Source organism: Sebastes umbrosus, chromosome 15 (assembly GCF_015220745.1).
Source record: "Sebastes umbrosus isolate fSebUmb1 chromosome 15, fSebUmb1.pri, whole genome shotgun sequence".
NCBI lineage: Eukaryota > Metazoa > Chordata > Actinopteri > Perciformes > Sebastidae > Sebastes > Sebastes umbrosus.
This window is the reverse complement of record NC_051283.1, coordinates 11363734-11380360: the sequence shown is the minus strand read 5'-3', so window position 1 is coordinate 11380360 and position 16627 is coordinate 11363734. Positions and strand designations below refer to the sequence as shown.

The following is a 16627-nucleotide window of genomic DNA, read 5'->3' as shown; positions in this document are numbered from 1 at the left end:
TCTTAGCATTTAAGGTTATAAATCTAAATATGGGTCATGAAAGTCTCTTTTGAAATAAGGTCATATTTACACAATATAAAGGTGGGAGTGGTATAGCTTTATGTTTAAGTTTATGGATATGTAAAACAATTTGTCAGTGCAACCACTTTAAATCATTTCTTTCCAGTTTCTTCAGTCTTTTTCACACTGATATTTTCACCCTATTAGGGCCTGATATATCAGGTAATCGGATATATTGTATCAGCCAATATGGTGACCAATACTGTAAGTAACGTGAACTTGCAGTGCAAAAATGCCAATGATATATTTGAGGTAATTTAGAGACTGTTTCCATTATAGAGTCTGTATACCAGAGCGCATTGACAGGTTTATTTTTGTTATTTAGGAAACTGAAGATATGGAGACCAATTCGTCAAAAAACAAATATTTTCAGCGACCCATATAAAGCATTTTAAATAAAGCCAATATCTGAATTGGTAGAAAATATCCTTTCCTGCTTACTATTTTTATCTCTTCTTCCATCTTTCAGCTTTTACTCTGCACTAAACACACACACTGACTGTTTATATGTCCTGCTGTTTGCTCAGCTGTTTTAGTATAATCTCATGACTTCAGTTAGTGCCCTGAGACAGTTTCTTTTACTCTGCAACCCTGTCTGCACACGTTCCTGAGAGCATGCTGACTTTTAATTATACTGCATCCTGTGACTTCAATATCTGTGCCAGAGTAGCTGTGGCCTGGACTTTATAATATTGGGCAATAATATGACCATGTTCTGTAAGATACTGACATCTAGTGCTAGGTTTGGGTTTTGTATGCACTCCAGTCCTGAGGCTTTTAGCAGGAGCTTCAGACTATTTGTGACAAATACTCTTTTCATATTGGAACTCATCATTCATGGTTTTAGGTAACTGGCAACCACACTGTGTAACTACAGTATATACTGTATGTGTACACACTGTGTAATCGAAGATAAAGACTAAGGGTGCTTTCACACCTGAAGTTTGGTTCATTTGGTCTGGACGAAGGAAAAAAGGAGATATTGCTGTATTTTAGTTCTGGTCCAGTTGCTGTTCACACTGACTTCTTACAAATGAACCAAAGGAGTAAACATTGAGTTATACAGACTGACAAGTAACTTGTTGATTGGACTGTTTTGGTGATTGTCATCCTGCATCTTCAGGACCCTCGTGGGAAAATCAAATTCTGGTGATTGACTGAAGTTCATGCAGCACTTCATATACTTATATTCATGTTATTTGGTGTCACAAGGAGCTCAAAGAAATAACTGATTATCAGCATTATTAGTATTAGTAGACTGAAAATCGACTGCATGTTATGAATAATGACTAAAAGGTAGGCTAGAGACCGGACTGTATAAAAGCCCCCTTGTGCGCTCCCACCAGATGACTGGTGCGAATATCGGGGAGTGCACGGACAAACATTATTCTCTGAATAAAGCAACATTTTGAAAAAGGCATATTGCAAATACGCAGCTGAGTAGAGATTGTCAAGTATGAGTGTATTGTAGCAGCACACTTGGGGTGTCTACCCATTTACAGGCTTCCTCCATTAAAAAAACAAAAAAACATTATCTTACCTCATGGACGGGAGGTCACAGTGTACTTGACCTTTCACCACCAAAATCTAATCAGTTCATCCTTGAGTCCAAGTGGATGTTTGTGCCAAGTTTGAAGAAATTCCCTCCAGGTGTTCCTGAGATATCGCGTTCACGAGAATAGTACAGACGTAACACCTGGAAACATGCCTCCAACCGCAGGTGTCACTGGCATATAGGCATAAGAAAACTGAATAAAATCAACCTTATTCTGAAATGAACCACTACTGTTTATTGAAAAAAGGTATGTTGCAAATATGCTGCGGTGAGTAGAGATTGTCAAAAGTGAATGTATTGCAGCAGCACACTTGAGGTGTCTAGCCATTTACAGGCGTGCTCCATAATTAAAAAGTCATCATCTTACCTCAAGGACGTGAGTTCACAGTGAAATTGACCTTTGACCCCCAAAATCTAATCAGGTCATCCTTGAATCCAAGTGGACGTTTGTGCCGAGTTTGAAGAAATTCCCCCCATGCGTTCCTGAGATATTGCATTCACAAGATTGACGAAGACGAGAAGTAGACACTTGAGGTGTCTACCCAAACTTACAGGCTTTGCTCCATAATTAAAAGTCATCTTACCTCAAGGACGTGAGGACGCAGGATCCAAGAAGTCTGTGTTTGTTTGTTTGCTGGCTTCCAGATAAGCATTCATTCCATCTTGAGTTTGATCGCCCATTTGATCTTCTATGTCAAGGCTTTGGAGAACTTTTATTTTAGCAGCTGATGCAGCAATTTGTGTGTCCACCTCTCTTCGTTCCAATGTTGTTTTTAGCATCGCTTCTTGAAGTTGAAGTGCATATCTGTCCTTTAATGCAGCATTTCTTCTCTTTCCCATACTTCAACCTCAAAGCAAACATTTCAACATTTAAAAGAAAGTTGTAACGACGTCCAAACCTAGATGTTGTCAGGGGGTTGGAATATATAGCCATTATGAAAGTTGAAGTTATATTATATTAATTATAATACCCTTGACTATAAAAAAAGAATAAGAAAGAAAGTCCAAAAGTCCAGTGTAACCATGCTCAGTCACACTTCACTGTGACTGGCTGGTTCAAGCAACCCGTCGACTCTGCTGTTGTGAGGAGAATGATCATGATGAGCGGGAGGCTGGTTCATCTTTTTATGCCGCCATTTATCTGAATAGGAAAAGAATATGTAACGTTACTGGTCAGTCATAAAAATGGTCTCGCTACAGGCAGCATACTACAAAAGAACAGCCGGTTATTTTACCCCAGAGGATGGCTAGCTAGGTTATAGAGTGCATTGTGCCGTTATTTGAGCATTTTAGGTACAGCAACCCACTTGTAACTCTTCTCATTAACATTAATTCCATATATCACAGTGCAAATAATGTTCATAAAGTTATACGGACGTATGTTAATATACAATATTTGTACACAGTGCTGTGCTCTGCAAGTCACCTCGGACACATCTCTCAATAACTGCCAACATTTCAAAACTGACACTTTTTATAACTCTGAAAGTTGCATATGAACGCATAAAAATTAAATGTTTAACATTAATAAATAACTTACTGATAAATGTGTAGAGAAGCCGTCATCGTGTCCCATCGTGTCCCGTTTGTACTGCTCGAGTCAAGAGGTGAGTGAGTTCTCTTCGAAGGATGCAGGACATAGGCCTACGCAGTAGATTGAAATTCCAACTTTTGAGGAACAACAATTCTACGTAACTTTATATCACTTATCTATATCACAAACACAACTGTCAGGTACGCCTAACACTGTTAAGGTGTGAATTTATGATAACTTTTTCAATTTTTTGCAGTTTTGTTTGTGGTTTTGGTGCAAGCTGCACATTATTTCAACCTGTTTCACGTGAGAGGTTGTGCTATAGGTCGATGAAATGTTTGCTATTGTGCAACAACATTTCTTTTGTTGCACAAACAAATTCATGTACACTCCTTCCACATCCTGTTCAGATTGCCAGATATTTAAAAAAATAATTTTCCATTTTTTAAACCACTGTTATGGTGCTCATTTGTTCATCAAACATCCGACACTCCACTTGCGGTTCATTCATTCATTTAGTTTGTAAAAAGTTTGTACTCCCATGAAGTACTTGGGAGGAACAATAGTTCACATAACTTCATATCGCTTATCATGCAAACAGAATTTTCAGGTTGTATGAATGTATGATAACATTTAAAATCTTTCAGGTTGTTCTGTGGTTTAGGTGCAACCTGCACATTATTTCAACCCATTTCATGTGAGAGGTTGTGTCAGAGGTTGATGAAATGTTTGCTTTGCTCTTTCATACAAAGTGTTTGAAATGAATCATTGTTGGCTCATACCAGTCAACATGGTCCTCCTCTTATAAGAGCAAAATTACACAGAGCATTATTGACAGTTTGATTAAATGTTTCCAAATCTCCACTGACATGATCAACATTTCCACCATCCACCAGCAAAGCTTTTTCATTCACTTTTCTTGTGCATAATCTTAGTTTGCCACTGCAGGATGCTTTGAGTGATTTTAACCATGCTGCCTCAGCAGCTGGTCTCAGGGTTGTCAGTCATGTTTATTCATGAATCATGTTTTTAGGCTGCGTTGCAGACGTTTCTATGCTGCATGGCTGCGTCACAGTGCAAACTAACTAATTAAGTGACTCTCCTTCCGCAGTCTGCTCAGATGCCCAGATATTTAAATAGCATTTCCATTTTTTAAACCACCATTATGTTTGTTCACAAAACACCTGGCACTCCATTAATAGCTTGCGCTTCATTCATTCATTTAGTTTGTAAAAGTTTATAGGCCAACTGGTATATGAAACTTTTTGCTGTCCATCTTGACCAGGACTCAATGTGACCTTTCTGGTTAAATAAAGGATAAATAAGATGTACTCACGACCAGACCAGTCTGTCAGCTCCTGCAGGTCCCTCTAAATCTAAAGTCAAAACAGGTATTTTATTAACAAAGGATTTCGACTATTCTTTTCTCAAAATAACCAAAACTTTTCAATTGTTTCAGTGGTAAACCTTACCATGCGGTGGAAAACCCCATCTGTCCACAGGTGTCTTCAATCTCCTTAATTAAACAGCAGACATGCAGTAGCAGAGCTGAACCACAGGGGGGCGCACAAGATATAACCACACAGAAATCATTCAACATTCATTTTAACATAACCATTTAACCATACCATATACATAGCATGCTTGTATAGGCCTACTGCTTTTTACTTTCTTTTTTTTTCATTTTGTTTTTCCTTTATTTGGTTTTACTCAGACGTTTACATAAACATACTTAATTAAATACAAATATGAAGTGAACCAACTTTTCCACTTTTTACAATGAAATTATAGAACACACAAATAGAACATGGGGTGCTTTTCATGTGAAATAAGATCAAATAAATAATAATAATAATAATAATAATAATACAAAATTTAATTTAGAAAAAAATAAAAATTAAACAAAAGAAGGGCGTTTTGGGGAAATATACTTTTTCCACTCCTTCCAAATGTCCTCAAATTTAGTTTCTTGAAGCCTCATTGAGAAAGTAATTCTTTCAATTACAAATATTTCATAAATAACATCATACTAGTTCTCTAATGATGGGGTATCTGGTTTAAGCCATTTCTTAGTAATTGCTTTTCTAGCAGCTACACTCAATATTCCAAATAAGTATTTTGTCTTAATATTTGTAGATGTTGAAAGTAGAAGACCAAACAGGAGTTTGTCACACTTAAAAACTATGTTTGTACCAAATATAGTAACTAACTCTGTGTAAATCTTACGCCAAAAAGAATTTACTTTTGGACAGGCTCTTTTTACTTTTATACATTTATCATTTCTGCATACTTGTCAGTATAAGCCAAGTATACTTAAGTATACTTTTGTCAAGTATATCTCTGATAAGTACATAAAAAGTAAACTGAAAGTATACTCTCTTATTTTAAGTTCAAAAGAAGTATACTAATAGCACACTTGAACAGACTTCATTTTGGTAAGGGTAACCATAGCTCATTATGGCTCCAACACATAGGCTTTGTAGCCTATCTAACCTCAGCGCATAGGCTTCTGTATAGTCAGCAAATTAGGCTTATCTGTGTAAATTATGAGATAACTGAGTTTTTGTTTTTTAAAGAGAACGCAACCTCCAAAATGAACCTTTTTGAAGTGTCTATAACATGACATTCATTAATATGAATTAACATGTAGGCTACAATGAAGTAAAATGTAACCCAGCCACTGCAGTAGCAGTAGGCTAGTTGACTGAATCTGGCCCTATAGTAAAAAATAGATAGATAGATAGATAGATAGATAGATAGATAGATAGATAGATAGATGGATAGATGGATAGATAGATAGATAGATAGATAGATAGATAGATAAATAGATAGATAGATAGATAGATAAATAGATAAATAGATAGATAGATAGATAGATAGATAGATAGATAGATAGTAACTTTATTGATCCCGAGGGAAATTCAAGTTTCCAGCATCACAGTTCCATAGTGCAAAAACATGTTAGTAAAAAGGCAATAAAAAAGTTAGTAGTGCAAAGTACAAAGTATAAAAAAAATATACCGGATATAAAAATACAAGGAGATGAAGAAAACTGTTAAAACTGAATATAGTGCAGGGTAACAGCTGTAATACAGAACTATTAAAAAGTGAATATAGTGCATCATTATCTGTCCTGCAGACCGTCCTCCTTTAAAATACATAATTTTGTAGTAATTATAATCTGTAGAGGAATGGTATTACTTCTAAAACCACATACACAAACTCATGTGTTGACATCTGTACAGGCTTTTACAACATGGTTATTTAGTCATATGACACAGATCACATGATTCACACATAGAACCCGCTTCTCGTCTCTGATTGGAGGACACTCTTCCATGCCGCCCTGTGATTGGTTGAGAGAGGATGTAAGTAACTTCCTGTCTGGGTTAGTTAACTAATAGGTGTTTTGGTGCAGTAGGTTTCAGAGTCATGTGTCTTTGTTTGACTTTAGTCTGACTGCTTTATCTCTTGTATTTCTGATCTCACAGCAGGAACGATGCGTTTGTTCATCGCAGCTGTTCTTCTGTGGGCTGTCATAGGTAAGGACAATATTTATGTTTCAGTTAGCTAGCTACATGCTATGACATTTAATAGTGTTATTACTCTTTTCATGATGGCTATCGTTCAGGTTGCTAAATAAGATACTTTGAGATATAGGTAATTTACAGCAGTGGTAAATACACTTATGAATTCCAATACTATGGAAAGTAGGTCTGTTTCTGTGTCAGATATGTGTTGATGAATGCAGAGAATGACATGCTGCACCAGACTTCATGCAAAAATCTGTCAATTTAGAGTTGACTTGATATCAGGATACCTGCATGTATCCTAACATATGGCTTATGATGCTGGACGAAATCATACAGTCTACACTTTAATTCGGCATACATCCAACACACCTTGCTACACTTAATTGACTAAACTATAAGTATTTGTCATAAGCCCTTCTGTTGTATTGTTATTCCTTCAGTGCATGAATGAATGCAGAGAATGACATACTGTACCAAACTTCAGGCAAAAATCTATCAATTTAGAGTTGACTTGATATCAGGATACCTGCATGTATTCTAACATATAGCTTATGATGCTGGACGAAATCATACAGTCTACACTTTAATTCGGCATACATCCAACACACCTTGCTACACTTAATGCAACAGAAGGGCTTATGAAAAATACTTGTAGTTTAATCAAGTATTATTCCTTCAGTGCCCCCCTTGACCCCTAGGTCAGGGGTCAGCAACCTTTACTATCGAAAGAGACATTTTAGGCCAAAAAATATTATAAACAAAAAATCTGTCTGGAGCCGCAAAACATTATACATCTTACACAGTTTATAGTCTAAGTATATAGTATATAAGTCTAATGCAAAGTGCAAATGTACTATGGAGTATTAGGGCCACATTGAGGGAAAAAAAATCTGAGATTTACAGAATAAAGTCGTAATATTACGAGAAAAAAGTAGTAAAATTACGAGAATAAAGTCATAACTTTACGAGAAAAAAGTCACAATATTACAAGAATAAAGTCATAACATTACGAGATAACAGTCATAACTTTACGAGAAAAAAGTCACAATATTACGAGAATAAAGTCGTAATATTACGAGAAAAAAGTAGTAACATTACGAGAATAAAGTCATAACATTACGAGAAAAAAGTCATAACTTTACGAGAAAAAAGAAAATAACACGTAAAATTACTACTTTATAGTATTATGAGTTTATTCTCGTAATATTATGACTTTTATTCTCGTAATATTATGACTTTTTTCTCGTAATATTACGACTTTATTCTCCTAATATTGCGACTTTTTTCTCGTAAAGTTATGACTTTATTCATACACAATAGACCTACAACTATGATAAATAAAAATGGAATGTAAACACAAAACAGTTATTCATTTACATTTTAAAAAATCCACGGGGAGCCACTGGAGAGGAGCTAAAGAGCCGCATGTGGGTCCAGAGCTGGAGGTTGCAGACCCCTGCCCTAGGTGGAACTCATTTTTTACCACATTTTCTAGCAGATATTTGCTTTGACTCTAAGTGATAAGGACACACTGTTAGAGCAAATGTCCAAGGACAGCTTTTGATATTCCCAGTCACATTTCTTCTGTTTGTCCTAATGATAAGTAAATGTAAAAGGTCAGTTACAAAAATGTAGTTTCTGTGAAGCACCTTTCAACACTTGTTATGCTCGTTTTCAGCTACAGAGGGAAAAGCAGTCCCTTCCCCTCCAAATTTTGGGAACAGCTATCATGTCAAAGGTAAGGAGTACATCAGATTACACATTAATGCCTCTTTTTCCTCAGAATCCAGCCTAATTACATGTCTGTTTCACATTTGTATTGCAGGAGTGATCTCCCTGCCCTACGCTGAGATCAAGGAGCCATTTGAGGCCTGGTTAGACCTAGCGGCAAAGTCCAGCCGAATAGACTACTACCATGGTAAGAAACCTCCTGACTTGTGACTCTTTCTCATAAACTTGTAACTCTGTATTTTCCCTACTTTGCTGGATCAGTGATGTGAAACTGAGAACCTGTTGTGTCAGACCAGTGTGACCAGAGCAGAACAGATCATAAGAGGACATAAACAAAGAAGTGAAAAAGGATGAATAAGCACCGTTGTGGGGAACTTATTCTGTTGACTCATGTTACATACTCATATGACCCGAACCTTTTATTTTCTGTCTCGTTTAAGCTGATTTTGTAAGTTGTGTATTTTGTATCCATACCAACCTGAGAATATCAAATGTCAGTTTTTAAATTTCTCAGTTATAAGTGGTAGTTATAATCACAAGCTGATAAGGAACTTATGAATGATTTTTTGTAAATTTCTGGGTCCTTTAAGCATTGTTTATCTCATAGTGTTTTAACTATGTATGTGACCATATTTATCATAACAATTCACCAAAACAAAGCAAATGCATATTAACAAAATTGTAACATCTTTACCAGAGGTGGCTAGAATAGCCAAAATATTTCACTGATGTACTGACCTCAGCCCAGCGTTCACAACCAAAGCCAGCTGTGGTCTGTTGCATGAATTGCTAGCTCTGTTTTAAAATGATTTTACTCGCAGAAATGTCCCAGGATCAGCAGACCACCAGCCTCTGTTACCTTTTACAAAAGCATTAACTGAATATACACTGAATGTAATAAATGTATGGTATGTTATAATGCAAAAAATGTGGACAATTGAACATCAATTATTAGTTCTGTGTAGGGCAGACCCCTCTTAGTCGATTAGGCCACTAATCGGTCGTTTTGGTCTTAGTCGACTAAGATTACTTTAGTCGTTTTTTATGCTTTTTTTCATGCTTAATGACTTATTTCCAAGAAACTTCTGAGCACATCTCTGGTATTCACCAGATTTAAAGTGGTGCTTTTGTGTGATTATTTGAGCAGAAACTCAGTTTCACAGATCTGTCGATTATCAAATAATCGATTAGTCGACAAAATCGTATGAGTGTTTTAATTTTAATTTTAATGAAATAAACACACACACTTCCCACTTGGGGATTATTTATAGAATGAATTAATGGGGCAGCTGAAGTGTGTCCTATGCACCATACATTAAATAGGAAGGATAGCACTGTGTAAGGGTTAAACAAATATTAGGTATCTTACTAAATAAAGCTGTTACTGTAAGTACATTGATGTATGGCACACTGAGATTAAAGGAGCTAATGATGTCTAACTTCTCACATTGATCTTCAACAGGCCAGGTGTCTACCTACCAGCTGGGGGCGGAGCAGCAGTGGGGCGTTGCCTATAAAATCACTCCTGAGACGACGGAGACGGAGCTGAATGTGATGAAGTGTTTCCTGGCCAACGGAACAAAGGAGGAAGCGGTCACAACGCAGGCGTCGCTGCCTGATGTTCAGGGTTTCCAGGTATGTGAAAACACACTGTGCAGTATTTGAACACCAAAACAGTTATTAGATTGTTTTGTGTAACATTCGTTTTATCACTATAAACAAGCTTGAAGAATGTTGCTAGAAAAAGAATGTGTTTTTGAACATTAAAGCATGTAAACATGTTCTAATAGAAACCCAAAATACAAGTATGCACCTGAAAATGAGCATAAAATGTCCTCTTTAATCTCCCTCATAGTTCCTGAGGATGGAGTACTATGGGGGTTCCCTGTGTGAAGTTTGGCAGAATGTGACCACTGTGGGTTACAAGAAGAACACGTACACACTGTGGGTGTCCCATTCAGAGAGCGGTGCCAAGGATGAGCCTGCCACTCCCCTCCATTACGAGATGATGGGATACAACACACTGCTGGGGTCACATTATGACAAATACTTGGTGGACTACAACGAGTTCAGCACTCACGTGGACCCCAAAGTCTTCTCGCTGCCTGAAGGTTTGTGCTCTGCTGTAGGTGCATGCATCAAGATGTTTTAGAAAGGTTTAAAGGGGAAAAAAAGCACTTTCTCTATTTTAATTTCCCCCCTTACAGGGATGAGCTGTGGAGGATTTCCTGGTCCAGGAGTGGAGCACCACATGTTGGCCAATCCAATGAAAGATCTCATCCACACCTCAGCATCGGGCCACTCGCAGCGCATGTTCAACCATTTCAAGGATAAGTTCCAGCGCCAGTACAGCGATGAAAGAGAGCATGAGAAAAGGGGGCACGCTTTTGTTCATAACCTCCGGTGAGAGGAACATTAAATACTGATGAGTCGTGTCGCTGCAGCATCACAAATACGATCTTTTCTTAAAGGACATAGGCATGCTTTATGGATATATATATATATCTGAGGACTGTTTTCTTATTACTGTAGGTATGTCCACTCAAAGAACAGAGCAGGGCTGCCCTTCTCTCTGGCTCTGAACTCTCTGTCAGATCGCACCATGTCGGAGCTGGCCACCATGAGGGGAAGGAAACGAGGAAAGACCCCAAACAGAGGGCTCCCCTTCCCCTCAGAGGTTTACGAAGGGGTGGAAGTGCCTGATTCAATTGACTGGAGGCTTTACGGTACGTATATATACAATCTAAAATGTTAAACAAAGATGCATCTTCTTGAAAGGACATCCTAGTTTTTACCTGAACTGTGCTCTTGCAGGTGCTGTGACCCCAGTAAAGGACCAGGCCATCTGTGGCTCCTGCTGGAGCTTTGCCACCACTGGAACAATAGAGGGCGCTCTCTTCCTAAAGGTGAAAAGGTTTTTTTTAAAAAGCAGATTGCGCCACAGTCACTGGCCACATTCCAGTGTTTTCAACTGAAGGTGCTACTTCCTTATGCTGTTTGAAGACACAGATGTTCTGCATGGCAGTTCATCTGGTAATGTTTTGGTAGATTTGCATTGCAGCTACGTTTGGTGTTAATCTATTATTGGCATCTTTCTAAATATTCAAGAAATGATATGATGTAACTTTGTTAATTCTTGTAGCTCTAGGGGGTCTAGTGGGTTATTTAGGCAGAAAAATACAGAACATTAAAATAGAAACAATATAATATTAATGCATGAATGAAAAATAAGGGGAGACTTGAGGTCAACTGAGGTACTTTCTTGTGACAGTTTTCAAAAGACGCCAGTAGAACAACACAAGAAGGAAAGTAAATTGTACCAATTAAATATTAAAAGTTAAAAATGGCCACTATGAAATAGGAAATTATGAGTATTGTAGAACAGTGGTTCCCAGGGATTTGTTTGTTCTGAGGTTGTCAAAATTAGATTGGTGCATTTATAACTAAATTCATAATAACACACTTACTTATCACGTAAGTCTGTTCATAAAAGTATTTAAAAAGATATATGTTTTTTGCTACTTCATAGGCCATAGCGCTCCGTGTGTCCGTCCGTCCGTTCGCATGTCACACTTTTGTTTCCGGAGCAGAACTCGGAAACTATTTAACTTAGGAACTTCAAATTTGGGCACCCTGGACTTGAGGAAGGTGAGCTAATAACAAGCTACATTGTGCTGAATAGACTAATTCCATTAGTTCCTAAAGGGCAAAACCCTTGGCCCTGCTTTAGCAGGGGTCAAGCAGTGAGCAGGTGTATGTGAGCAATGCTCACTTTTGCCTTGTTTGAGTTGCAGCTCTTTTGTCTCCATTGAGCTTCCCTGTGAGTGAAAACAAGTCCTCCCCTTCAGAGGAGGGGCGGCTCCTCAACACCATTCATTGTGCCACTTTCACTCACGATAGACAGACTTTACAGTGTGTGAGCGGAGAAATAAAACGTGTCAGCGTTGGCTGGCCTCCATCCCGTTCAAGGAAACGCTCAAAGGCATTCCTTTTCCCGCGTTGCCAAGCAACGCAACCCAAACATTGTATGGTTTATTATCTGATGGCACTCTATTGAAGTTACCAAATTCTTTGACTCTCTCACTCAGGCACTCTTGATTTTGTCTCTTTCCTTGAGCAAGTAGCTGTTTAATAGATGATAATGGAGATTTCTAAGGAGGTATTTGACCCACTGCAGGGAAAAATTCAAAACGCATTTGGGAAAGATATGGTTTTAAATTTAGAAGGGCCTTACAGAGTCATTAAGACATGTGCTTCTGGGCAGAGGGTAATGTAATGGTGAAAAAAGGAGAGTTATTATGTACTGATGAAAGCAAGTTTATAATTGCTTGTGAGGTGCTTACGTACATTAATTGGATACATTTTTAACTCATCTTTTAGCCTTTAAAATGTTGACAATATCCAAGCACAACTTGCTAAAACAATTTCTTTAAAGCAATTTTCTTTTCCTTTTTAATGAAAGGAAATGGAGAGAATCAAGTGACTCCTAACATTTAATATTTAACCTTAGTTCTTTAGTTCTTTATTTGTGCATATAATAAAATAAAACAAAAGAGAAAAGATAAACAATAACATAAATAAACACGCACGTGGGTTGTAAAAAAAACCCCGAGGGCTTGTAAAAAGAACCCACCTAACATTGAAATTAAAGACAGCTTTATTACAATTTTCAAACAGACAAAAATATTTTTAAAATATCTAAAAGAAAGAAAAGAATACTATTTCCTAACAAGAAATGCAAGAGATAAAAAGAAAAAAAAGATAACTAAAAATAAGATTACTAAAGTGATTTGTCAGAATAATGAGACCACAGAGGGAGAAGATGTGTGAACTTCTCCGTGGATGAATACTTCACTATTTTTTTGCAAGTATAGTTGGATTGGGATAGGAGAAAGTACTGTGGTGAAGCCTCAGCAGTTCGTCTTTGTGTCTTTGTGCCTTTGCCAGCACGCAACGCAGCGCAGCAGCAGGAAGTGACCTGCAGGACGCGGCACCCCCGTCCCCACAGGCAGGTTCACAAACAGAGCCGCTCCTCAGGGGCCAATTTTACATCTACTTCTCCGTGATCTCACAGCGTCTGCCTAGCAACCTGCAGATAACAGCTGGTGTAGAAATGTTCACTATAAACTTCAATGTTCCAACCATCTATTTGTGCTTTTTGTTCTTGAAGTGCAGAGCAGAACAGGCTACTAATTCATGTGCGGAGTGTGAACAAGTTTTGCTCTTGTGTTTCAGACGGGCTCCCTGCAGGTTCTGTCTCAGCAGATGCTGGTGGACTGTTCCTGGGGTTTCGGCAACAACGGCTGCGACGGCGGCGAGGAGTGGAGAGGATACGAGTGGATCATGAAACATGGAGGCATCGCCACAACAGAAACTTACGGAGCCTATATGGGAATGGTGAGATGATTCCAAGATTTCAAGCCTGTAGATGTTGAAACAGAATAACCTGTAAATCAAGACTGTATAGCACTGCATTGAAACCCATTATAGTGCCATTTTGATTGATGATGAACCACTCCCTCACATGTGGTCCTCCACATTTGAAGGGGTTATTGAGAACATTCACCCACTAGATGTTGCATTCTCCCTCCCCCATTTCATTGCATTTACTTCACAACAAGTCGTTGCCAGGCGCTTACCGTCAATCTCAGCCATTTATCTTTTTTTCCACACTGAAGGCCTTTGCACACTAAGTCTGTATTTTTCGTCCAAAATTGTTGCACATTTAAAAATAAATCCAACCTCACATTGTGTCAATCACATTTACATACCGACTCCGAAACTTTGGTCTGTCATTAAAGTTTTTGGAACAGGTTACATTTTCTACGTTTTTTCGCATCTGTCAAAAGGCAAAAGCAGGTTGTTTGACCACTCAGAGCCACCGTCCGTACTTCATCACCCAGCACAAAGCAATTTACGACAAAGAAATAAAAGAATACAGGGATTCAGAATTTAAAAGTAGATTGTGGCAGGTGATTGCAGAACAGCTTGGAAAGGACAAAGGATGTAGGAAAGATTAAACTTTAGTGATTGTGCTCTAGGCAGCTGAACTATAACTTCTTGCTACAGTAATGTCATTCATTCATTAGCCCCATTTGGGACCAGCGCTATCCATTGCACCCACGGAATTAATTCAGTTTTGTCTTCTATTGCTAATTTTCGCAACAAATAGAATAATAAAATGCATCGGACTCGGTGTGCAAGGTTTCTGTACGTAATGTTTTTTATCGGAGGATGAAACGCATTCGAAAAATACGGAATAGATGTATAAAGACCTTAACTGACGACCAAGAGATACCACGTGATACCAAAGTTGTTTTACTGTTTGCTCATAAGCCTTGTTAGACGTTGGAAACAAAGGTCGGATATCTTCCACAGATATAAACAAAACATTAATTTTGGACACGCCAATGATTAATTCACAATCATAAGAATGTTTTTCATGAAAAGACTTTTATTTTGCACCTTTCTAAAAGCTCTGTGGATGTAACATTTTTTTCAATATTTGTCTACTTAAAAATTAATAAGACCTTTAAGGTGAATGGTGCATTCTCCATTATTCTTTAAATATTTTTACTCAAATGGCATTTTGGAAGTCTTTCTCCTAGATTAACTTTGGGATAATTGCCAAAATAAAGCATGAAAAGCAACCTTTGAGCCCGTTTGACGTCTGAACTGAGGCAGCAAAGCTCAGCTGGACATTTTTTTAACAGACTACCAGAAATACAAGTTCCCGTGAAACAGGATTCCATCCATCTGCACCCGATTATGTCTATAAAATATATTAAGGCGCCTTAAGAAATGTTCTTACCAGCACCATGTGCCTCTGTTGCCAGATACATACATTATGGTTTCCTGTCCTGTATTAAATTGTCTGCCTCGCTCTGTGACAGAATGGATTTTGCCACATGAACACATCCGAGCTCACTGCACACATCAAGAGCTACACCAACGTCACATCAGGAGACGCAGAAGCCCTTAAGCTGGCGCTCTTTAAAAACGGGCCGGCGGCCGTCAGTATCGATGCGTCACATCGATCGTTTGTGTTCTACAGCCACGGTGTCTACTACGAACCGGCTTGTGGTAAGTTTACCTCTCACTCACGCTTTTTACAACAACACAACGGTCTGTCTCGCTCTATAACTCGGCGTGCATCTCGTGTTTTTCAGGTAACACCACCGATGATTTGGACCATGCTGTGCTTGCTGTGGGATTTGGCACCCTGTCTGGGGAGCCATACTGGTTGGTGAAGAACTCATGGTCCACCTACTGGGGCAACGACGGCTACATCCTCATGTCTATGAAGGATAATAACTGTGGCGTCTCCACTGATGCTACATATGTTACACTGGCCTAGATTTCCTCTAAATTTATGTTAATGCCACTATGTGAGTGCCTGAGGATGAATGACACCTAATGTTGGATGCGTTGAGGTCTCGTTGTCACATCAAATTGAGCTGCTTGGTGAAAATAATGTGTTTAATGTTGCTGTTGAATGGTGTCAGAGTGAATTAAGATGCTGCACAACTCGCACACTTTTTGGTTTTGACAGGTTTATTGCTGGTGGCACAAAGCTACGGTGCCTTCTTTTCAGTTGTACAAAGTACATTTTGAGACATATTTCCACTTTTTGTTCTTGTGCTTTATAATGTGTTGCATTCAAATGCACTAGGATGGAATCAATGCAATAAAAGAAATGGAAAGTTTTCTATTTGCTGGCTCGAGTGACATCTCTGGTTGATCTAACATACTCACATGCCGTTGGGCAGCAGTAAGGAATGCTATCTAGAGTCACGCAGTGGAAATCGATTTTATGCATTCAAAGCATAAAAAAAGCATTCTGGCCTCAAATATCTTTGCTGTAGGAATGATAGACTTTGAAGAATCAAATTCCTTTTGCCTGAGTAACATTGCATATTACATGAACTGTTCTCACATTCTCATCCCAGCTCGTCACATACCGCCACTTTGTCACGAGCCCTTGGCGTCACGCCCCTTGGCATCACGCCTCGACGCCTGCGGTCGTGACAAAGCCTCGGTATTTAACGCCCTGGGAATGAGAACGGGCTTTTTTTTTTTTATGTATCACAGATTCATATACACAATAACAGCCCTTAAACACTTAAAATAAAAGTAAAACATTTTTCACAGTTCCATGTCATCATAGCGAATCATTTTACATCTGAGTATAATTCAACATAATAAAAAGACAAC

At 38.3% G+C, this 16627-nt stretch overlaps 1 protein-coding gene and 1 long non-coding RNA gene across 2 annotated transcripts; one reads left to right on the top strand and one right to left on the bottom strand.

Annotated features, from left to right (window-relative positions):
• Nucleotides 1-2731: 2731 nt before the first annotated feature.
• Nucleotides 2732-4571, bottom strand: LOC119503613. The gene is made up of 3 exons (XR_005210356.1): nucleotides 4486-4571; nucleotides 3156-3259; nucleotides 2732-2756 (listed from the first exon to the last, which is right to left on the bottom strand). It is a non-coding gene; the product is annotated as an uncharacterized LOC119503613 (long non-coding RNA).
• A 1964-nt stretch (nucleotides 4572-6535) lies between these two features.
• On the top strand, nucleotides 6536-16124 carry zgc:110239 (uncharacterized protein LOC550326 homolog). Its single transcript, XM_037795491.1, has 11 exons — nucleotides 6536-6691; nucleotides 8361-8420; nucleotides 8508-8600; nucleotides 9876-10048; nucleotides 10269-10524; nucleotides 10621-10816; nucleotides 10946-11139; nucleotides 11228-11319; nucleotides 13649-13810; nucleotides 15307-15496; nucleotides 15583-16124. Exons 1-11 carry the CDS (start codon nucleotides 6649-6651, stop codon nucleotides 15768-15770), a joined length of 1647 nt encoding a protein of 548 aa, XP_037651419.1. The 5' UTR covers nucleotides 6536-6648; the 3' UTR covers nucleotides 15771-16124.
• Nucleotides 16125-16627: the final 503 nt, after the last annotated feature.